The sequence below is a fragment of the Myotis nattereri genome, assembly GCF_964212035.1.
Source record: "Myotis nattereri genome assembly, chromosome: 3".
Classification (NCBI taxonomy): Eukaryota; Metazoa; Chordata; class Mammalia; order Chiroptera; family Vespertilionidae; genus Myotis; species Myotis nattereri.
Genome location: NC_138077.1, coordinates 70,137,357 through 70,161,184, shown reverse-complemented (window position 1 = coordinate 70,161,184; position 23,828 = coordinate 70,137,357). Strand labels below are relative to the sequence as shown.

Genomic DNA, 23,828 nt, shown 5'->3' with positions numbered 1-23,828 from the left:
TCCATTAACATATTGCTATCTTGTGGTTTTGTAAAACTGTTTTCCAACTTTCCTTCTCCTTAAGGCGAGGGACTTTTATGTCTTACTTTATTTATTTATTTATTTTTGGTGTCACTCAAAATCTCTCACGTTGTATTGTTGAATAAATTTGTCTTAAGTCCTTGGGGCAACTTTGGTTTGTATCTTGTAAAGAGGCTGGCTCTGCTCGTGAAATCTGATACCGTGAGCAACAACCACAGCATCATACCGGTTCATAGAAAGGAAATGGTAACATCACCAACCATGAAAACTGATTGAGAATTGGCCTGCTTTTAAAATTAAGGCGAAGTCAATAATCTGAAAGCATTTATTGCAATATCAATGTAGCTTCCCATTGAAAATATCTTAGAGGAATCAAAAAAAGCATGTGTAGTTAGGGTGAATGTAGCTGGTTTAGGGACTAGGTCGGCAGGTTGTTTGCTTTTTTTTATCTTCTTCTGAGTTTACTGAGCCATTTTTCACTTTTATTGTCATCTAGCACTGATGCAAAAACAGAGAACTTGGAGTTGTTGTTTTTGGTTTTTGTTGTTATTTGTTTGGCCACAAACCTAGATGCTGAAAACTCATCAGCTCTTCCATTCGTTCCTCTGCTTTTATAAAATACCAAGGAGGTCCTATCAATGACCCTAGGAACCCGGAGGAGGTTGGTTGATGACTTTCTTGAGCCATAATCATTTGAAAAATGCCCAAATAGCTAACCAGGTGTAATTGGTAAAGAACATAGCTCAGTTCTGTGATGGGAAGGTGGTTCCATCCACTCATTTTTTATACATATATCTTTCCTGAGCCCCAGAAAGTGCCACACTTTGGGTTAGACACTGGAGGTTACATCTTTCACAGGACATACCAGACACTCCATCGCCAAACTCTTACAATACATGTCAGTGGTAATCTGGTCATCATTTTTTAAAATGTCTTTAAATTGGGGAAATGAAATACATTTACCTGCCAGTCTGCTCTCAAGGCCAAGTGCAAGCCAAAAAAAAAAAAAAAAAAAAAAGACCTGAGTGACCACAGATGACATAAGGGCTGGCATTATGCGTCCTGCTTATGAAACAGGAAGGTCTGACCTAACCTTAAACAACCACACCAGAGATATTCTCTCACTGTCTTAGCAATCTGAATTTGCCACTGACAGAGCAGTAACTGAAAAAATATTATTTTAAAATATGAGAAAAACACCCAAATACCAATATTTAGGAAAGAGGTAAATGTTGTTTCATATTACAGTCAGACATTCGAATGTCAACTTGGTATATGTGCTCCACCAAGATGAATAAAAATGTGCATAGCAAAAAGTCAGTACTTTTACCACTGTGACCTGAGTCTCAGCAAACTATTCCCACCCAACTTCTCTAACTTACTGATGGTACTGTTCACTTTATTCCTCTGGTGTTCCTCAATTTTGAAGCTTTCTTCAAATTAATCATTTGTTTTCTTGACCATCTGTTGTGGTCTGGCAACCTAATTTTCCCAGTTGCCTTTCAGAACAGATCCCTTAGGACAGCGGTTCTCAACCTGTGGGGGTCGAACGACCCTTTCACAGGGGTCGCCTAACACCATCCTGCATATCAGATATTTACATTACGATTCATAACAGTAGCAAAGTTAGTTATGAAGTAGCAATGAAAATAATTTTATGGTTGGGGTTCACAACATGAGGAACTGAATTTAAAGGGCCAGAAGGTTGAGAACCACTGCCCTAGGAGGTCTCGTCTGTAGAGGCAGTTCTTATATCTCATCTGATGACATAACTTGAGACTGCTTGCCTGCCAGGATGCTTGGTCATCTTGTCCCATTGCTTCATTTTTATTTCTCCTGCTTCTATTAAGCATGCTGCAGTGACAGCTGATGCAGATGCATCACTTGGAGGGGCACTGGGGTGATGTGGAGCTCATATGCCAAATTTTGCCTGGAGTAAAGCTGAACTGCTGATTTATCACATGGCAGTGCGCCGGAGTTTTTCACGGAACTTAGACAAATCATTAATTACAACAGTACCACAGAGCACTGCTCCAGTAAAACAGAGCTGTAGCAACCTGTCCTCAGAGACCAATTCCCCTGACAAAGGCTGGTGCGTCTGTAAGAGGAGCTATGAAAGAATTTATACTCCCTTCCTGTTGGGGGTTAACTGAGACAAGTGTGAACTTTACCTGTGGGTTTGGAAATGCTTAAGACAGAAATAGTTCAGCATATTCAGCATTTGTTAAAAGAGAGAGCAGGATTCATTTTGAGTATGGAGAATGGGAAGAGGATTTTCTGAAGGCCAGAGGTCAGGTGAAACTAGCTCATAAAAGGGGTCAGTGGTAGGTTATGACCACAAAGATGATTAGAATGATTACCATGGGCAAGGGGAAGACTCTCCCTTCCAGGAATCATCCTGGGATGATGGTCCTGATGACTGTCCTGTGACTTAGGCTGACTGGAAAGAGAAAAGCCAGGCCTCGAGCAGAAAAGAACTTCATTGTATAGGTCATATCTAGGGTGGATGGAGTGGGGAGGAGGAATGGGCTAAAGGGAAGTTAGCCTATTCTGAGCAAGGAGTAGATGATGGATTGATTAAAAAATAAATAAATTCAAGAATCCTGGCTGGAGAATGCCCATCTATAAAACCTGGAAAACCTGCCTGAGCCAAAATGTTGACTGTTAACCAACGCAGTATATATTTGTACCTTGGAAGTCCTCACCCCTGAGTAAAGTGTACTCCAGCCTATCTGTGTGGAATGGGCTGGTCGAACCAATGCGGGGGACAGGATATGGATATGGACAACAAAGAGGAAGGTCGTAATAAAAAGTGGCTAAGAAAGTGAGAACTGAAGTCAAACAGATAAGGTTCAAGGTGCCCACTGCTGGCAGTGTGACCCTGAGCAAGTTTATTTTCCTCATCTGTAAACGGGGGATGAAAAAAGAACTTACTCCTCAGATAATCATTAAATTAGATAAATGCATATGAAGTGCAGTACCTGAATTTCATCAGAGCTGCATTAAAAAAAGTAAAGGCTGCCTCCACTAAGACCCACATGTGTGCGCACAAAGAGAGAATTTCAGAAAATACAACTTTACAGGGCCAGAGATCATCAATCTGGGTCACACTAGTTTCCCTGAAATGGGGAAGGGAACTGTAGCTGTGCTAACAAGATTGTGATAAAATAATGAAAGAAGTTTGCTGCCAGGCAGGCTGACAGCCCTACACACATCACCTCCAAAGGCCCGACTAGGAGGCATTTTGATGAGGATTAAGATGTCCTTTGAAAGAACTCTTCATTATTTTCATTACTGGTGGGGTTTTTATCATTTTTTATTTAATTTATTAGGTTGACACTGGTTAATAAAATTATATAGGTTTCATGTGTACCATTCTATAACACGTCATCTGTATATTGTATTGTGTGTTCACGACCGCAAGTCAAGTCTCCTTCCATCACAATTTGTCATCTTTTACCCTCTACTATCACCACCACCCCTTTCCCTCTGGTAATCACCATACTGTTGTCTGTGTCTATGAGTTGTTTTATTTTATTTTGCTTATTTCCTTCACTTTTTTTCACCCAACCTTCCTCCCCTCGGACATTTGTCAGTCCCTTCTATGTATCTATGAGTGTTGCTATTTTGTTAGTTTACTTTGTTCATTAGATTCCACATATAAGTGAAATCATATGGCACTTGTCTTTTTCTGGCTGGCTTATTTCACTTAGCATAATACTCTCCAGGTTGATCCATGCTGTCACAAAAGGTAAGATTTCCTTCTTTTTTTTTTTAACAGCCAAGTAGCATTCCACTGTGTAAATGTACCATAGCTTTTTTTATTTACTTGGACACCTGGGCTGCTTCCAAATCATGGCTATTGTAAATAACACTGCAATGAACATAGGTGTGCATATATTCTTTCAAATTAGTGTTTTGGATTTCTTTGGATAAATTTCCAGAAGTGGAATTGTTGGGTTATAAGGCAGTTCCATTTTTAATTTTTTTAGGTAACTCCATACTTTTTTCCATAGTGGCTGCACCAATCTGCATTCCCACCAACAGTGCACAACAGTTCCTTTTCTCCATATCCTTGCCAAAGTTGGTGTTTGTTGATTTATTGATGGCAGACATTCTGACAGGTGTGAAGTGATATTTCATTGCGGTTAATTTGCATCTCTCTGACAATTAGTGACATTGAGCATTTTTTCATGTGTCTATTGGCCATCTATATGCTCTCTTTGGAAAAGTGTCTATTCAGGTCCTTTGCCCATTTTTTAATCAGGTTGTTTGGTATTTTGGTGTCGAGTTGTGTCAGTTCTTTATAAATTTGGATATTAACCCCTTATCAGATGTATAATTGGTGAATATGCTCTCCCACTCAGTAGGTTATTATGATAACTTTATTAATCTCAAGAAAATGGCTGATGTTTTAACTGCATCCTAGTCAAAGGCTTCCAAAGCTCCAAATCACCTGCAAGGTCTGATCTAGAACACTCAGTACATGGACTTTGAAAATGAATGGCCTGCACTGGCTAAAAGGGCAAGTATAAATTAATATTAAAAAAAAATGTCATGGAAGTGACACCAACAAAGTGTATGATCAGAAGCAACTGGAGGTGAGGAAAACGAAGGGAGAATGGTGAATGTGATACAAAATGTAGAGCAAAGAGACAAAAGTTAAAAATGACTAGAAAGCAAGGATTATCACATTGGGAAAGAAAAAAATTAAAGAATGTGGGTTTTTACAAATAGCTTCAACAGACTGTAGGCCTGGAGAAAAGGAACATGAAGGGCAGTCAATCAAGAATTAGGGCAGTGGTTCTCAACCTTCCTAATGCCGTTGTACTGGGCTGCATATCTGGCACTTCGGCCAGAAGGGGTGCACTGTGCTGTCGGTTCCTAAAACACATAGATAGGAAGGTACTGACATCAGGCCAGGCCTTGAGATATAGTCTCATGGCCCCTTCCCAGCATGCAGGCCTTCTTTCTCAGAAGGCCGGAAGTCTCATTCCAAATTTGGGAGACAAAAGACTGGAAAAAGTATAAATAAAGAGAGTTGTCCTCCATATTGGGGGGCCCAGAATTTGAAAGACACATTTTTCTCTGGGCCACCACAAAATTTAATAAAATGTAACTCTTGCAGTCGGCACTGCAGTTCAGCCTTTGCTTTGGCAGGGTGCTGTAGCTGTAGTCAGCTGGCCAGCTTAATAAAGGCTCTTAACTTTAAATTCTGAGTTGGTGGTCTATCTCGCTGAGTGAACCCATAACACCGTGACCCTTTAATACAGTTCCTCATGTTGTGGTGACCCCCAATTTCATTGTTACAAATTGAACATAATTAAAGCATAGTCATTAATCACAAAAACAATATGTAATTATATATGTGTTTTCCAATGGTCTTAGGCGACCCCTGTGAAAGGGTCGTTCAACCCCCAAAGGGGTCACGACCCACAGGTTGAGAACCGCTGAATTAGGGGAATGGGAAGAGGAAGACATTAGGAAAACAGATGAAACTGCTGTAACCCTAAGCCACAACAGATGAGATGATTTGGGGGAATGAATGATTATAACATGGTGGAAATAATCAGCTATGGTCAGAGTCAACATAAATCTGAGAAGCAAACCATATTCTTATCATTTCACTTGAAACTGTACAACTGTCAGTCAGAAAGCCAGATCAAGGTGTGTCTGAAACTTGGAAGAGAAGGATATGAAATGCACTAACATAGAAAAAAAATCCTTTCAAAAGACAGACATTATTAACACAGCAGAAGAAAGAACATGCTGCTAATCAGAATGGATCATACAACGTGAAAAAATACTCTCATAGGAGCACAGGTAGACACAGTGTGAGGGAGACGGACACACTGGCTGTTTTAACTGGAAGCCTTTTGAGTATTCAGGCATAGTGCTCATCAGCAACAGTCAGATTGCAGCTGGCTGGCCCACGAAGATTGGCGTAAAGGGAAAGAATGCCCAGTATAAGGTCAGCCTGAGATTTCCAATTGCACTGAGGCTATATGCATCTCCGAAATGACTAAAATGCCATTGTGATCTTATACAACAGTCTCACATGTTCAAATCATGGGAAATCATTCCCGTGGGATGAACTTTCTTCCGTGTGCTGAACATATAGTTCTGAGCCTGTTACACCTGAAAATAATAAGACCCTGGGTCCCAGCAAATTCATCAAACTAATAAAAACCACCTGGTTATGGGAGGGGGTGGAGAGTGCCCCATGTAGTAGCTAATTGTTCTTCCTTTAGTAATAACCTCTCGTAGCACTGTTAGCCCTGAGTGCCTTCCTTCTTCAAATGTGACAGATATAGGTCGGAATTAAAATACATGCACGCACACATTCGCACAGGCACCATAAATAGAAGATAACTGGGAAGATGCCCAGGGATTAAGAAGAATTATGTTTGATTTCTGAGTTTAAGAAAGTACAGATAGTCAAACACTCAGAATTATTTCCTACTGGGAAGTACTGCAACTATGGCCAAATGGAGAAATTAGTATGCAACTTTGGATAATCCCTATTTATCCAAATTAATTGGATACCATGAGTTTCAAAACAGACTTCCTACTAGGATCACAGGGATACAAATAAATGATACCACATGCATACACACAAGTAACTTAAGAATTTGAGAAATATTACATAAAAGGACAAAAAAATTAATATAAATGTCATACCTAATCTATGAAAAGCACTAACTAAAAGCTTGGAAAGGTGACAAAGCAATGGCTGCATAAAATACAAGTCAAGATTTTGAAGATCCTGAAAAGCAGGTGGGTACAGCTATACCACATTTTGCTTCAAAGAGGTAAATAAAGTTGTCATTATTTACAATAGAAGTTGCAGTTTTCTCTTCCTTTTGGGCCTCTGATTAAATTTTGTTCTTTTTTCTTTGGAAAATAATTTGGTGGTTCCCTTTCTTCATATCCTGGATTTAGTTGTCCTTATTGGTCAAAAGGAGGTACTTTCCTTTCACAAATCACTCCTAGCTCTTTTGAATATCCTTTCAATGGCTTCTTAAAATAATTCTAATTTATAGATGCAGTGATATGCTGCCTGGGAGTAATGGGGGCTGGGGGAGGTATGAGTGAAACAAGACTGACCATGACTTGATCATTGTTGGAGATGAAAAATGGGCACATAGGAGTTGATTGTATAGTGGGGCCTTGACTTACGAGTGTCCCGACTAACGAGTTTTTTGAGATACCAGCTGTCTCTCAGCAGATTTTCTGCATTGAGTTGATAGAGTAATTTGAGTTAACGAGCTCCTTAACGAACTCGGTCTCAGAATGAATTAAACTCGTAAGTCAAGGCCCCACTGTACTATGTTTTAAATTTTCCATAATGAAAAAATTTAAAAATAAAACCAATTATTATTAAGCCTTGTACTTTATGACAATGATTTTCTGCCAAAGGGATAGAAATTGGGCTAAAGTCAGAAGACTTTATTGGCTCATTTGTAACTGAAATCTAATCTATAATTGCAAATAGCATTCTGCAGTACCTTACCTAAAGACATGAACAATGAACCAAACCCTTTTCTAAATACTCTCATTTTGTTATCATGTCAAAAATAGCAATCATCTAGGTGACTATAGTTATTCTTATTTAAAGTTTAGCTATAAGCTTCTTGGAAATAAAGGTAAAAAGAGAACCATAGTAAGTAATAAAATTCATGTTCTGAAAAAAAATATCAAATAGATTTTTTCCTGGCATTAAATTCTAATATCTGAATGAACTTTGTATTATAATACAAAGGACACTATCCTAAATAATAAAAGCCTAATATGCTAAGTGTCCAGTTGACCAGTTGGCCGTTCAACCACTCAAAGCATAATATGCTATTGACTAGTGGCCCGATGCATGAAATTACTGCAAGAGTAGGCTTTCCTTCCCCTGGCTACCGGCACCAGCTTCCCTATGGCACTGGGAACCCAGGCTTCCCTCCAGTCGCTGGCAGGCACCCGGGACTCCAGTCTAATTAACATATTACTCTTTTATTATTATAGATATGCTAAGGATGTTCAACCACTCGCTATGATATGCACTGACCACCAGGGGGCAGATAGTCAACGGGTCAACCAGTTGCTATGACATGCACTGACCACCAGGTAACAGATGTCCAATCGGTAGGTTAGCTTGCTGCTAGGGTCTGGCTGACCTGGACTGAGCGAGATGGGCCTGGCATGCCCTGGAGCCCTCCTGCAGTCCCTCCCTGGCTGGTCAACCTCCTGTGTCCCTCCCTGGCCCAATCGGGCACCAGAGGGGTACCTCAGCCTGGCCTGTGCCCTCTCATATTCTGGGTCCCCTCGGGGAATGTTGGAGAGCTGGTTTTGGCCTGATCCCACGGGCCAGGCCGAGGGACCCCACTGGGCCTCTAGTATAACATAATGGACAATGTCTTTAACTTGGCTTCAAAGATGAAGTGTTTCTCAAGTGGTCAATCCCTGAGTCAGTTCTTCCTAAACACCAAGGGCTTTTGCACTGGGTTCGGTGAGGCAAAGCAACTCTGTTGGGGTCTACGGTAGAATAGTCCAGACATATAGTTTTTGATATCAACTACCAAGCTAGAGTCAGGGATACTAAATCAAGGGGAATAAATGGAAAGTATGTCTGTATTTTTTAAACAGACTTCTCTTAGCAGGGCTCTTTTTGACAGTAGCCTAGTTTAAGTCAATTTGGAATTACACTTTCTGATAAGAATTCATATTACAAATTACAGAAAGGTTCAGAGGCTTTGGATTTGAGCATATAGGTTTTGGGATGACCTTCAAGCTATTATATATAATGTATATATATGTATATAATGTTAAAGTTTTCAGAGCCTAATAACTAAAATGAAAAGCATCGTGAACTAGCAGTCAGGAGGTATAAGTTAGTTTTATTTTTACTAGTTTGTTTAGCCTTGGGTAAGTAACTAACTTTTCCGAGTCTTGTTTCATCACCTAAAGAACTAGGTCATTAATTAAATGTTTCAGTTACTTTGAGGAACTAATGTGAAATGCTTCTTGGATTCATCTAATCTTTATGAAAGTGAATAAATCTCAAGGTGTCATTTAGTCAGTAAAGTTCATCTCACCAGGATTATATCTTGATCGCTGTTGCTGGTTTCAACTTCAATCAAACCCTGACATTCTTGCACAAGGTTCTGATTCTCCTTCCTTTTCATTTCCCAAGAAGAGGCCTATAGCAAGGTATTAACGAAAATATACAAGGATTAGTGGCAATCAATGATACACATTAAACTACCTTCATTCACCCTCTATTAATTTTTGTATAGAAGCAGATCTCTGTAGGAGAAACAGAGGAAATTAAATTTCTGATCGTTGCTCTCAAGAAGTATATGATTTAGTTATACATTAGTAAAGATTAAATAATAACAGACAACAATTCAAAAGACTATCATAGACAAATTAAGTATGAAATGAGTGGTGTAAATTATTATGCTCAATGGTGAATCAAAAGGCTTGTAGTAATTTATGCAAAGGAGCTGCATAAATTACTGCCCATATATTGGATAAATAATGTCTCATATGGATATACATACTGTTCTTAAAATCTATGGAGGTGCTGCTGAAGAGTAAGATATGTATTCATTTCACAGTATCTACGATGGCTTTCTCTTATTATGTAGTTCTTAACAATGGGTACTAGACATGCCTAGTATTATGTGAGATATCTACAGTCATTCTATTGATATTGAAAGATGTCCTCATACTTGCAAGGTGAGAAAAAGAATGGAAAATTTATGATGCAGGGTAAGGGCTCCTTTGATTAGAATGGCTAGAGGCAGACTCTTAGCTTCTTGAGGGCAAGATTAACTGTGTTAATCCTGGAGACCTCAGCACCTGGTCCAGAGTAAATGATTAATATTTTGTTTGTTCAGTGAAATGAATTAACAAATAACATGGGGAAAACTTAAAAGAATTAAAAGTTGCAGATGTAGGAAACCATAAGAATATTACTTTTAGTGGTAGACCTGTTTTCAGGAAATGAGAGGAAAGTTGTTCGGGATAAAGAAAGTGGAATCTCCTGAGAAACACAAGAGTGTGATAAAAAACAATTCTCTAGAAAGAACAGGTAATTAATTAATTACCTGTATTAACAGAGCAGAACTGTGGTGCAAATGAGCTAAATTATTTGCTAATACCAGAGCCCTTTTTATCAAACTTTTGGAGCAGGTGGTGAGATTTACTCAGAGCACATCTGCCTTCCTAATCCCTTCTACTTAGGCAAATATTAAAATTAATTACACTCCTTGCACCTCCTTTGGCAGTGGTAATGCCTAGTACTGTATTTACCAGACAGAATATTAAAAATTCACTGCAAATAATCCTCAAGTAATTAAAAGTTGTTTCAATTGCAGTTTAAAAGCTGATTAAATTCATTTTTCAACAGCTTATAAAGAATGACACAGTCTCCTGATCTACCCACCTTACTTGTAGATTTTGGTAAGTACAGGATATCTTCTGAAATAAAATTATTTTACCTTTTCAAGAGTTGACATATAACCAGTCTCCCTTTCTTCACACTCCACTTGCTAATCAAACTATCTATTCTTCTCCCCTCTTTACTCCAACAAAAACAGTAAAATGCTTCCTGAGCTCATCCCTATTACCCCTAAGTCATTAAGTCAATGGACTTTTTTAGGGGCCTTTGGCCTCTCAGTAGAATTTTACCTCTCTGACCATCTCCCCTTGGGTTGCCTTTTGTTCCCCCTCCCCTTGGCTTTAATAATAAAACAAATTCCTGATTTCTTCTCCTACTGCTCTGGCTAGTCCCTCACAATCCCTTGTGCACACATCCTCAGACTGCTAGGCAGGTTCCTATGTAGTCTTTCTTTTCTTCTTACCCTTACTCCTCACTTGGCATGTTCTCTAGGGAGTCTCGAAGTATGTAAGCTGAAGTCATGTTCCTCCTCACAAGCCCAGCCATCTTCTAGCATTCCCTATTTCAATGAATGGATTCACCATCCAACCAGGTGCAAGAGCCAGAGGTTCTGTAGTCATTCTTGCCATTTCCCTCTGCTTCACCTTCTATATTCAATATATCACCCAGAGGTGCCAGTGTTCCCTCCTCAAGACAACAGAAGAAACAAATGGATCCACTTCTCTCTACTCCCCCACCATCATCCTAGCCCTCACTACTGGTATTTCTCATGCGAACACTGTAATAGCCTAACTACCCTGCCTGAATTCACTCTGCTCTCTACTAACCCTTCTTCAATACTCAGCAGAAGCAATAGTCTCCCAAGGAAAATCTAGCCATGCCACTTCCGTACCTGAAGCTCTTCAATGGTTTCCCATTGCTTTGAGGATAAATGTGAAACCTCTTGTCTAAGGTTATATATAGGATCTGTACGGTCTGGTCACTCCATCCTCGTCTTACACCAGCCTCTTTCAATCTAGCTGCTCCGTCACAGCTTAGCTGTCTTCCTAAGGCACTCTGTATTCACCACGCTCCCTGTCAGAGCATGCGCTGCTCCTGAGTCCTCTGCTCCAGTGGCCTCAGTTTACTATCCTGCCGACTATGCCACTGTCAGAGCACTCTTTTTAAAAAAATGTATTTTATTGATCTCAGGGAGGAAGAAAGAGAGAGAGAGAGAGAGAGAGAGAGAGAGAGAGAGAGAGAGAGAGAGAGAGAGAGAGAGAGAATAACACTAATGATGGGAGAGAACCACTGATAGACTGTCTCCTGCACACCCCTTACTGGGGACCAGGCCCACAACCCGGGCATGTGCCCTTGACTGGAATTAAATCCGGGACCCTTCAGTCTGCAGGCAGATGCTCTATCTACGAGCCAAACCCTGCATGCTGGTACAAGTGTGGGAGTACAGGTTCTGATCCTGTCCAACTATGCTAACTGTAGGGTCTGAGCCCCTCTGCCAGGGGCTGAACCTTCTTGGATGCTGGGTGGTAGATAGAGAAGCCATGAGAAGTTGTGGGTGTGTAAGAATGAGTCTTTATTACAGGCCAAGTAGCCATTGCTAACAAGGAGAATCAGACAAAACAATTCTTCACAACAGTCCCATATAGGCAGCCGCACACTGGCTGGTTAACAAATACATCTTTCCCACAAAGCAGCAGCAGCCTCTGTACCTATAGCTATTATCTGAGCAGCTGTGTTTCCTCTAGACCAAGCATGCCAAACTCGCAGCAAATAAATGAGGCAAACCCCCAATTTTTAAATTGCACAATTAATGGAAGTCAGGGTTAAAGGATAAAACTAATTTATACACAAGGTATTACTCACATGCAGTATTTTGGACATAGCAAGGGCTGAAGGAATATCTGCTGAATACATGAACTTGTATGTATATGATACACAATTCAAAATAAAATTCTGATGATTATAGACAGATTCAGCTTGGCTTCTATTGTCTCAAAAAAATTTATGACCAAAACTTTAAAGTTATAGGGAACTGGACTTTCAATATTTTAAGAGAACAAGCTACCCAAAAACGGAATGACAAAGGCTGCCTTAGGAGGTAATGAGTCTCCATCACTAAAGATTTTCAAGAAAAGTCTATATACCATTTGCCAAAGATATTACAAAGGTATGTGTGAGATATTTCTGTAATGTAACTATTGTTCAGAATAATTGCTTCTGAAAGAACCATGCCTAAAATACCTTGTCTCCCACAATGCATAATATAGTATCTTACAGAGGGCAGAAGTTCAGTAGATATCTGCTGATTAAAGCAGTTTATTCCTTTCAGAGCCTACAGCAGTTCTTTTTAATATATTTTACGGTAGCCGATATCTACCCTTGAAGGGTGAATTTAATTTTTGGAAATAGGAAAAAGACATTAGAAGTCAAGTTTGATGAATAAGGCAGATAAACTAGGCCATAAATTTTGGCGTGTAAAGGATTTAAAATGGTAGTGAGATAATAATGTCTGTAATAATTTAGCACTGTGTCTGGCACACTGAGTTTTGGGCACTGTCATTATTATAAACTGAATCTGAGGGCTAATTCTCAAAAAGGACTTAAGTAAAGGTAACATTGTAAGAATGAAAGTACAGCGATTCTTTTAAAAGAAAGAAACTCTCACTGGCTGGTGTGACTCAGTGGTTGAGCATCATCCCATGCACCGAGAAGCTGCTGGTTCGATTCCTGGTCAGGGCACATGCCTGGGTTGTGGCCTTGATCCCTAGTAGGGGGTGCCAGCAGGGGGCGCCAGCAGGAAGCAGCAGATCAATGTTTCTCTCTCATTGATGTTTCTCTTTCCCTCTCCCTTCCTCTCTCTCTAAAATCAATAAAAACATATTTAAATAACTTTTAAAAAGAAAAGAAACTAATTTGGATACATAGACATTCTCAGGTAGAACATTTATTAAAATCAGTCTCAACACTTAGTTGTACTATTGAAACTATATCCCATTTTCCCGGAACCATGACTACAGGGGTAACTAACTATTATAGAATTTGGCTAAGCATTTTTGCTGTAAAGCAATGGATGCAAAATCCTCAAGTCTACAGGTTTATCCTATATGAGCATCCTATATGAATATGTCTCTTAAATACAGGCATATCCTTTGGGGGCCTTTCAGTTGGTTGAGCTCTCCATACATTTTGCTGATGTGCTGATATTAGCAATCTGACCTTTCCTCCAAAAGAGAGAACACAGAAGAAAAAATAGAAATTGGAAACTTGTCCAGGAAACTGAGATTATAATGTGTATGCTTTAATTAGAGTGCTTTAAAAATGTGAAAATGAAGCAAAACCTTTACCACCTGCTATTTCCAGAGAAGAATACTACATATTTCGTGACTAAGAAGAGAAAAAACACACCTGGGATCTCTCAGTGAGCCTGACCTTTTCTGGGAGGGCTGCTGGATGTCTCTGCTGTGGCTCTGCTTTCTTCCGTGTAGACTTCATCACTTTAGTCTCTGAAACGAACTCCACATCAGAGTCCGTCCCTTCCGTGCTGCTCTTCCAGCTTCTTTGGGCGGCCGAGAGCTCAAAGGATGCAAGAGACTCATGCTTCAAGTCATAACCTGAAGGCCTGATTTTCCGAGGTTTTGTATTTTCCTTAAACAACAAAGGATATGTTTTTATTTTTTAGTAGTCAGCTTATTTCTCATTAAGCACCATTTTTCTAAAAACCTTATAACACTAGGTGATATTTATTACTAATAAAAACCTTAAAAAGCAGAAGCTTAGAAACAGACTTTAGGATGGCGGCGATATAGGCAGACGCGTCCCAGGTCGTGTCCCGGAGCAAATGGAGTCAGCAGCTGAAACTAGTAACACCCACACCGAATTGGCGAAATTGCTCAGCTGGTGAGACGGTTTGCAGCCGAGAAGAGCAGAACTCCCCAGGAAAGGTAAAAAAAAACCAGGGATTTGGGCAGGAAAGTTTGCCAGACCTCTGAGCCCAGAGAGTCGGAGGGAGACCGCGCGGCAGCCGCGTCCCTTGGGACAGGCACAGCCCCTGACGGGGGAAAGGAGAACCGCGGGATTCCTGGCGCCTCCGGGGGAATTGAGAGCTCAGTGCTGTGATCACAGAGGACTGAGCCTAAAGGGGGCAGCCCGAAGAGCTGACCAGACCATGCAGTCTCGGTAAGAGAAGAAGCTTACAGAAACCAAGCCTTCCCCGTTTCCGCGGCCGGCGTTTGTTTGTTTTCACTGAATCCTGTTCATGGGACATTTCGGATACAGACACTCACCTGTGCTGAAGAGAGGGAGAGTGTGCGGAGGAGTGGAATCTGGGGAGAGACTGAGGAGAGAGGGGGAGCCGGGAGAGGTGGCAGCGAATTGAGTGCTGAGACACCCCTGAGCACAGGACTGGGGCAGCCATTCTCTCCGGAGAGTGAGACTCCTCCCCCCAGCCCCCAGGCAAGGAGCACAGCCACACCCAGATTCCACCCTGTACAAGATCAAGGATTAAAATAACCTGATCAGTCCCTGGGAGTTAACAGGGTCTGGCCTATAGAGGGATTTTCAATCCCAGCAACAACACAGCGCTGGTAACTAACTATTACGCAGCCAGCTCCGGGCAGTGAACTTCCACTGGACAGAAAGGCCCTATAGCCTCAGAGGCCAACCCCAAAACACTGCCACCCAGAGGCTGACCCACAAACTGACTCTTTGCTAAACACAAAATAAGGCAGTCTGGGAAACAAAAGCGGTCTGCTTTAAAATAAGGACTGTGGTTTACAACACAGAGGAACAGTGTAAAGCAGGGAAACTCAACACTCTCCTGAATACCTGGCAGGTCTAAGGCGAGCCACACTGAAGAATAGAAGAACCAAGGGACCTTCACTACTGCAATTTTTTTTTTCCACCTTTTAACTAAGAAACCAATTTTTTTTCTTTTTTTTTTTCTTCTTTTTTTTTTTCTTTTTTTTTTTTTCTTTTCTTCTTTTTCCATCACCTGATTTTACCCTTTTAATTACTACCTTCTTATTTTTAACCAGTATTACTACTGCTACCATTTTACCATTTTTTAAAGTGCCATTTTATTTTCTCTTTATTTTATTTTGGGATTAGTGTTCTCCATTCTATTTTCATCGTTATATTATTGGTTGTTTCTAGTTTGCATTCATCTCCAGGGAGCTGTTGCTGGAATTTGTTGGGATTAATGGCTGTTCTATAGGAGTATTCTCCTCATATAAAAAGTCTCTCCCCCTCTTCCACTTCATTCTCTCTTTTCGCTCTTTTTTTTTTCTTTTCTTTTCTCGCTTTTATTTTCCCCCCTTCTTTTTCCAGATTTCATTTTTGCACTCCTTTTTTTTTGGTCCCTACTTTTCTTTTCTTTTTCTCTTTTATCTTTTTCTCTTTCTTCTTCCTTGTTCCCTAATTCTCTTAATTCGGTTGATCACCTTTATTTGGGGTTATTAATATCGTGAATATATTTGTGTATAGTGCCTGGTACGTGGTGCCTTGTTGTGTTGTATTTTGTGCCTTTAAATCAACGCAGCAGGTCCAAGCAACAGCAACCTCCTGAGCAACACACCCTCTGCCGAGGAACAGCAGCTGTACGTGAAACCTCGCCCCACCAGCCAGAAGAGCCACCACAGCTGTGAACAGAACCCACCAGAGGAGCTGCTGCCAACTGAAGAGCAGCTGCTACCGCAACCGCCCGAAGAGCAACCACAGATCAAGGAGTCACTGCCACCAAGGGAGCAACCACTGAACGACTCAACGTCTAGATATGTCAGTGAGATCAAACATGGGTAGACAAAGAAACCCCCAAAGGAAAGAGAAGGAGGACTCTCCAGAAAAGCAGCTAAGCAATACAGAGGCATGCAACATGACAGACAAAGAATTCAGAATAAGGGTCCTAGAGTGCATAAACCGGATGGAGGAAAAAATCGACAACCTCTGCAAGAAGCAAGACGAAACAGATGAAAAAATCGATAACATATGGAAGAAGCTAGAAGAAACAGATGAAAAAATCAACAACTTAAGTAAGACCCAAGAAGAAATGAAGAGTGATATAGCTGCAATGAAAAACTCCACTGAAAGTATCAACAGTAGACTAGGAGAAGCGGAGGACCGAATTAGTGAATTAGAAGACAAGGAAGCAAAACACACCCAAAATGTACTGCAATTGGAGAAAAAAATTAAAAGACAGGAGGACAGCCTAAGGGAGCTTTGGGACAACATGAAACGAAACAACATACGAATAATAGGAGTACCAGAACAACAAAAGGATGAACAAGGATTAGAAAACCTATTAGAAGAAATAATATCAGAAAACTTCCCTGAGGTGGGGAAGAAAAAAGTCACACATGCCCAGAGAGTCCCAAACAAGGTGAACCCGAAAAGACCCACACCAAGACACATCATAATTACCATGGCAAATGTTCAGGACAAAGAGAAAATCTTACAGGCTGCAAGAGAGAGACGGAAAGTTACATACAAGGGCTCTCCCATTAGATTGTCAAATGATTTCTCAACAGAAACACATCAGGCCAGAAAAGAATGGACTGAAATTTACAAAGTGATGCAAAGCAAAGGACTGAATCCAAGAATACTCTATCCAGCAAGGCTATCATTCAAACTTGAAGGGGAAATAAGAAGCTTCACAGACAAAAAAAGGCTAAGGGAGTTTATCACCACCAAGCCAGCAATGCAAGGAATGCTAAAGGGACTGGTATAAAAATAAGAAATAAAAAGCTCAGAAAGAAAACAGCCACACAAAAACAGAAATGGCTACAAACAAGTACCTTTCAATAATAACTTTAAACGTAAACGGACTAAATGCTCCAAACAAAAGACATCGAATGGCTGAATGGATAAAAAAACATGACCCATACATCTGCTGTCTACAAGAAACCCACCTCATTAGAAGGGACTCACACAGACTGAAAGTGAAAGGATGGAAAAATATCTTTCAGGCAAATGGAAAGGAAAAGAAAGCTGGGGTAGCAATACTTATATCGGACAAAATAGACCTCAAAGTGAAGGCCATAACAAGAGATAAGGAAGGCCACTTCATAATACTAAAGGGATCAATACAACAAGAAGATATAACTCTGGTAAACATATATGCACCCAATGCAGGAGCACCCAAATTCATAAAAAAACTCCTGGAAGATATCAAAGGAGAGATCGACAACAATACAATCATAGTAGGGGACTTTAATACACCACTGACAGCACTGGATAAGCCCTCTAGACAAACAATCAGCAAAGATACAGCAATCCTAAATGACTCACTAGATCAGATGGACTTAATAGACATTTTCAGAACACTCCACCCCAAAGCCAGGGAATATACATTCTACTCAAATGCTCATAAGACATATTCAAAAATAGACCATATATTGGGTCACAAGCAAAGTATCCCCAAATTCAAGAAGATTGAAATCATAAAAAGCATCTTCACAGACCACGATGGCATAATATTAGAAATAAACTACAATAAAAACAACCAAAAATACTCAAACACCTGGAAGCTGAATAGCATGCTATTAAATATTGATTGGGTTACCAATGAGATCAAAGAAGAAATTAAAAACATCCTGGAAACTAATGACAATGAAAACACAACAATCCAAAACCTATGGGACACAATGAAAGCAGTCTTGAGAGGGAAGTTTATAGCTCTACAGGCCTATCTCAAAAAACAAGAAAACATGGTAGTAAATCATCTAACTCTACAACTCAAAGAATTAGAAAGAGAGCAACAAGAAAACCCCAGAGTGAACAGAAGGAAGGAAATAATAAAGATTAGAGCAGAAATAAATGACATAGAGACCAAAAAAACAATACAGAAAATCAATGAAACCAAGAGCTGGTTCTTTGAAAGGATAAACAAGATTGACAAACCTCTAGCCAGACTCACCAAGAAGCAAAGAGAGAGGACCCAAATAAACAAAATCAGAAACGATAGAGGCGAAATAACAACAGACCCCACAGAAATACAAATGATCATTAAAAAATACTATGGACAGCTCTACTCCAACAAACTAGACAACCTGGAGGAAATGGACAAATTCCTAGAAAAATACAACATTCCAAAACTCAATCAGGAAGAATCTAAAAATCTCAACAGGCCAATAACTATGGAAGAAATTGAAGCAGTCATCAAAAAGCTTCCATCAAACAAAAGCCCAGGACCAGACGGCTTCACAGGGGAGTTTTACCAAACATTCAAGGAAGAACTAAAACCTATCCTCCTCAGACTACTACAAAAAATTCAAGAGGAAGGAACACTTCCAAGCTCATTCTATGAAGCCAGCATCACCCTAATACCAAAACCAGGTAAAGACAACACAATGAAAGAGAACTACAGGCCAATATCCCTCATGAACATAGATGCCAAAATCCTCAACAAAATCTTAGCAAATCGGATCCAGCAGTACATCAGAAAGATCATACACCATGACCAAGTAGGATTTATCCCAGGGATGCAAGGATGGTACAATATCCGCAAATCAATAAACGTGATACATCACATAAACAAACTGAAAGAAAAAAACCACATGGTCATATCAATTGATGCAGAAAAAGCATTTGACAAAATTCAACACCCATTTTTGATAAAAACTCTCAGCAAGGTGGGAGTAGAAGGATCATACCTCAACATAATAAAAGCCATATATGACAGGCCCACAGCCAACATCATACTCAATGGGCAAAAACTAACACCATTTCCCCTAAGAACAGGAACAAGACAGGGATGCCCCCTCTCACCACTCCTGTTCAACATAGTACTGGAAGTGTTAGCCATTGCAATTCGGCAAGAAGAAGAAATAAAAGGCATCCAAATTGGAAAAGAGGAAGTAAAACTGTCCTTATTTGCAGACGACATGATATTATACATACAAAACCCCAGAGACTCCATCCAAAAGCTACTAGACTTAATACATGAATTTGGCAATGTAGCAGGATACAAAATTAACCCCAAGAAATCGGAGGCATTTCTATACACCAGTAGTGAACTTTCAGAAAGCGAGATTATAAAAGCAATCCCGTTTACCATTGCACCAAAAAAATTAAGCTACCTAGGAATCAACTTAACTAAAGAGGTAAAAGACCTCTACTCAGAAAACTACAGGACGTTGAAAAAAGATATAGAGGAAGACATAAACAGATGGAAGAACATACCGTGTTCCTGGATTGGTAGAATCAACATCATTAAAATGTCCATACTACCCAAAGCAATCTATAAATTCAACGCACTTCCCATTAAAATACCAACGGCATACTTCAGAGATCTAGAACGAACTCTCCAAAAATTCATCTGGAATAAAAAAAGACCCCGAATAGCTGCAGCAATCCTGAAAAAGACCAAAGTAGGTGGGATCTCAATACCAGATATCAAGTTGTATTACAAAGCCACTGTTCTCAAAACTGCCTGGTACTGGCACAAGAATAGGCATATAGATCAATGGAATAGAATAGAGAGCCCAGAAATCGGCCCGAACCAATATGCTCAATTAATATTTGACAAAGGAGGCAAGAACATACAATGGAGCCAAGATAGTCTCTTCAATAAATGGTGTTGGGAAAATTGGACAGATATATGCAAGAAAATGAAACTAGACCACCAACTTACACCATACACAAAAATAAACTCAAAATGGATAAAGGACTTAAATGTACGACAGGAAACCATAAAAATTCTAGAAGAATCCAAAGGCAACAAAATCTCAGACATATGCCGAAGCAATTTCTTCACTGACACAGCTCCTAGGGCACTTGAAACTAAAGAGAAAATAAACAAATGGGACTTCATCAAAATAAAAAGCTTCTGCACAGCAAAAGAAACCATCAACAAAACAACAAGAAAACCCACTGTGTGGGAAAACATATTTGCCAATGTCATATCTGATAAGGGCCTAATCTCCAAAATTTATAGGGAACTCATACAACTCAACAAAAGGAAGATAAACAATCCAATCAAAAAGTGGGCAAAGGACCTAAATAGACACCTTTCAAAAGAGGACATTCAGAAAGCCAAGAGACATATGAAAACATGCTCAAAGTCACTAATCATCCGAGAGATGCAAATCAAAACAACAATGAGGTATCATCTCACACCTGTCAGACTGGCTATCATCAACAAATCAACAAACGACAAGTGCTGGAGAGGATGTGGAGAAAAAGGATCACTTGTGCACTGCTGGTGGGAATGCAGACTGGTGCAGCCACTATGGAAGACAGTATGGAGTTTCCTTAAAAAACTGAAAATGGAACTCCCATTTGACCCTGTGATCCCACTCCTAGGAATATATCCCAAGAAACCAGAAACACCAATCAGAAAGGATATATGCACCCCTATGTTCATAGCAGCACAATTCACCATAGCTAAGATCTGGAAACAGCCTAAGTGCCCATCAGTAGATGAATGGATTAGAAAACTGTGGTACATCTACACGATGGAATACTATGCTGCTCTAAAAAGGAAGGAACTCTTACCATTTGCAACGTCATGGATGGAACTGGAGAGCATTATGCTAAGTGAAATAAGCCAGTCAATGAAGGAAAAATACCACATGATCTCACTCATTCATGGATAATAGAGAACATTATAAACTTTTGAACAATAATAGATACAGAGGCAGAGCAGCCTCAAACAGATTGTCAAACTGCAGCAGGAAGGCCGGGGAGGGTTGGGGGGCAGGAGGTAGGGGGGTAAGAGATCAACTAAAGGACTTGTATGCATGCATATAAGCATAACCAATGGACATGAGACACTGGGGGATAGGGGAGGCTAGGGGACTGTCTAGGGCGGGGTGATAAAATGGACACATATGTAATACCCGTTGTAATACTTTAAGCAATAAAAAAAAAAAAAAACAAAAACAAAAAACCAAAAAAACAAAAACAAAAACAAAACAAAAAAAAAAAAAAAAAAAAGAAACAGACTTTAGGAAATGTATACCACTATAATGGCTCATTCAGAATCAATAGAGCTGGGCTGAGTCAACAAATCTAATTTTGAGGATACAGAAGACCCCAAATTGAGAACAGTGTGCTTCTTGATTCCTTCCAACAGAGATTTACTTGCCTTTGGCTCCCTGGTGCATATATATATAAATAATCTGCTTATCTAAATGTTGGCTGGGGTTAATCAATCCCATAATCTGCCTGTTAACAAATGTGAACTAAAATTATAATTTTCCATGTTTTCTGTGTGATGGTATAACTGAAAGCTTTATGTAAAGATTTATAAATTTTCCCTCTACATTTTAAATTTTAGATAATAGATATTTGAGAAATATAATACAACTAGAGGCCCAGTGCATGACATTTATGCACTGGGGGGGGGGGGTCCCTCAGCCCAGCCTGCACACTCTCGCAGACTGGGACCCTTTGGGGGATGTCTGCCTGCAGACAACCCCCGAGGGGTCCTTAGTCCTGCCACAGAGGCAGGAGAGGCTCCCACCACTGCTTCTGTGCTCGCCAGCTGTGAGCCTGGCTTCTGGCTGAGCAACACTCCCCCTGTGGGAGCGCACTGACAACCAGGGGGCTCCTGCATTAAGCATCTGCCCCTTGGTGGTCAGTGTGCGACATGGCGACTGGTCGTTCCGTTGTTTGGTCAATTTGCATATTAGGGTTTTATTATATAGGATATGACATTTAGCAAACATAAGAAACAATGTAGAAATTACACATATAACATATTTCTAGGCAAATATATCCAGATAGTCTCTCTCTTCATATTAAATATATAAATATATGTATCATATATATCCATTGAAAATATTGGAAAGAAATACATTAAAATATATTAAATGGTCATCAGCTCTAAGAAGTAAGACAATACATGATTTAAATTTTCTTATTTATATTTTATTTTCTGTGTTTTCCTAATAAACATTTTTTCTTATTAATATCACCCTAATAAGAAAAATGGTGACAGTTTTAAAAGAATTCATTAGTGCTTCACTTTTTTTAAAAAAATATATTTTATTGATTTTATACAGAGAGGAAGGGAGAGGGATAGAGAGCCAGAAACATCGATGAGAGAGAAACATTGATCAGCTGCCTCCTGCACAACTCCCACTGGGGATGTGCCCGCAACCAAGGTACATGCCCCTGACCGGAATCGAACCTGGGACCCTTCAGTCCACAGGCCGACGCTCTATCCACTGAGCCAAACCAGTTAGGGCCACTTTTTTAACATATCTTTTGTTGTTGACAATATTACAGATACTCTCCCATTTACCCCCCTTTATTTCCCTCCTCCCAGAGTGCTTCACTTTTTGAAGCTCATAAACCATGATGACATTTGGCCCTTGATAAGTCTTATCCTTTATATGAAAAACATCACACAAATGGCTCAATCCTACTTTAATCACTCACCTTAGATGCTGAAATTCGGCAGATGGTAGTGGACTCAGCAATCCTGCTTTTTGGTATAAACTGAAGCTATTATGGAAAAAGTCATTAGACAAATGTGAGTAACAAATAACTTGCAATTGGCATATTACAATAATTCAATATTCTTCACTTCTTAGAAGTTTCAAGATTGCATATCCTCACTGATAATTGATCATTACTTAAGGGTTCCCTTCCAGTTTAGATGTTCTGATTAGTGGGGACTGGATGGTAAAAGAGAACCCGATGGCTGTTGAAACATTATAGATCAAATGTCTTATGAGCAAGGTCAGGGTGCCCCTCATCAAACACCATCTCCCCAGGCCTCTCTCCCCTTTCGGAGACCCTGGGTTCCCTACTCTGAGGTCCCAGCATCTGGAATGCATTCTGACCTTCAGCAATAGCTCCGTCTAGGTCAGAGCTCCAGGCCTGAGCTTCAAGGGACTTTTGAGGGTAGAGTGGCTTTATCCCTCCTCGCTGGATGCTGCCTTATTCCTCTCATCTAGCTGCTGCCTTGTACGCAGAGGCAGGGCTGAAAGAAGAGGAAGCATTTGCTCTCCCTGAAAAGGAAGCACCTTTTAAGCTAAATTGGCTGTGATGACCATTACCCTAAAATGATGAGACACTAATGAAATACACAGAGAGAACATAAAGAACAACGCAGGCTCTGCACCCCAGGCCCAGCTTCACTCCCCTCGGGTTGGAACCCTGGGTAGGGGACCACTTGCACCTCCTTTCAGTGCACCCATCATCTCTCATTGTTCCATTGCAGTATCAGCTCGGTCCAGATGCTCTAGGACGGGATATTTACCTTGCTCTTGTACGTACCTATCCCCCAAATTGGTCCTGACTCTGATTAAGGGTGAGATCTGTTCTCTGCGGAAAATTTTTTAGATGTGGATGGAATGCAGAGATTTTTAAATAGTGCCTTTTCCTCTTTGCTCAGATCCAAATGCCCCTTGGTGCATCTTATAAATTCCAGATATCTTCAAGGCAACCCTTGCAAAACTGAATCCACTAT

The 23,828-nt window shown here is 40.1% G+C and overlaps 1 protein-coding gene across 1 annotated transcript in view; it reads right to left on the bottom strand.

Annotated features, from left to right (window-relative positions):
- The window catches only part of MORC1 (MORC family CW-type zinc finger 1), a gene marked incomplete at both ends in the record, with an annotated part of 149,745 nt that overhangs the window by 31,669 nt on the left and 94,248 nt on the right, over positions 1-23,828 (bottom strand). Inside the window, 3 exons of the mRNA XM_081085997.1 lie at positions 9,105-9,209; positions 13,820-14,059; positions 22,793-22,858. Coding sequence (XP_080942123.1) covers positions 9,105-9,209; positions 13,820-14,059; positions 22,793-22,858 — 411 coding nt within the window. The remainder of the gene's footprint in view (positions 1-9,104; positions 9,210-13,819; positions 14,060-22,792; positions 22,859-23,828) is intronic.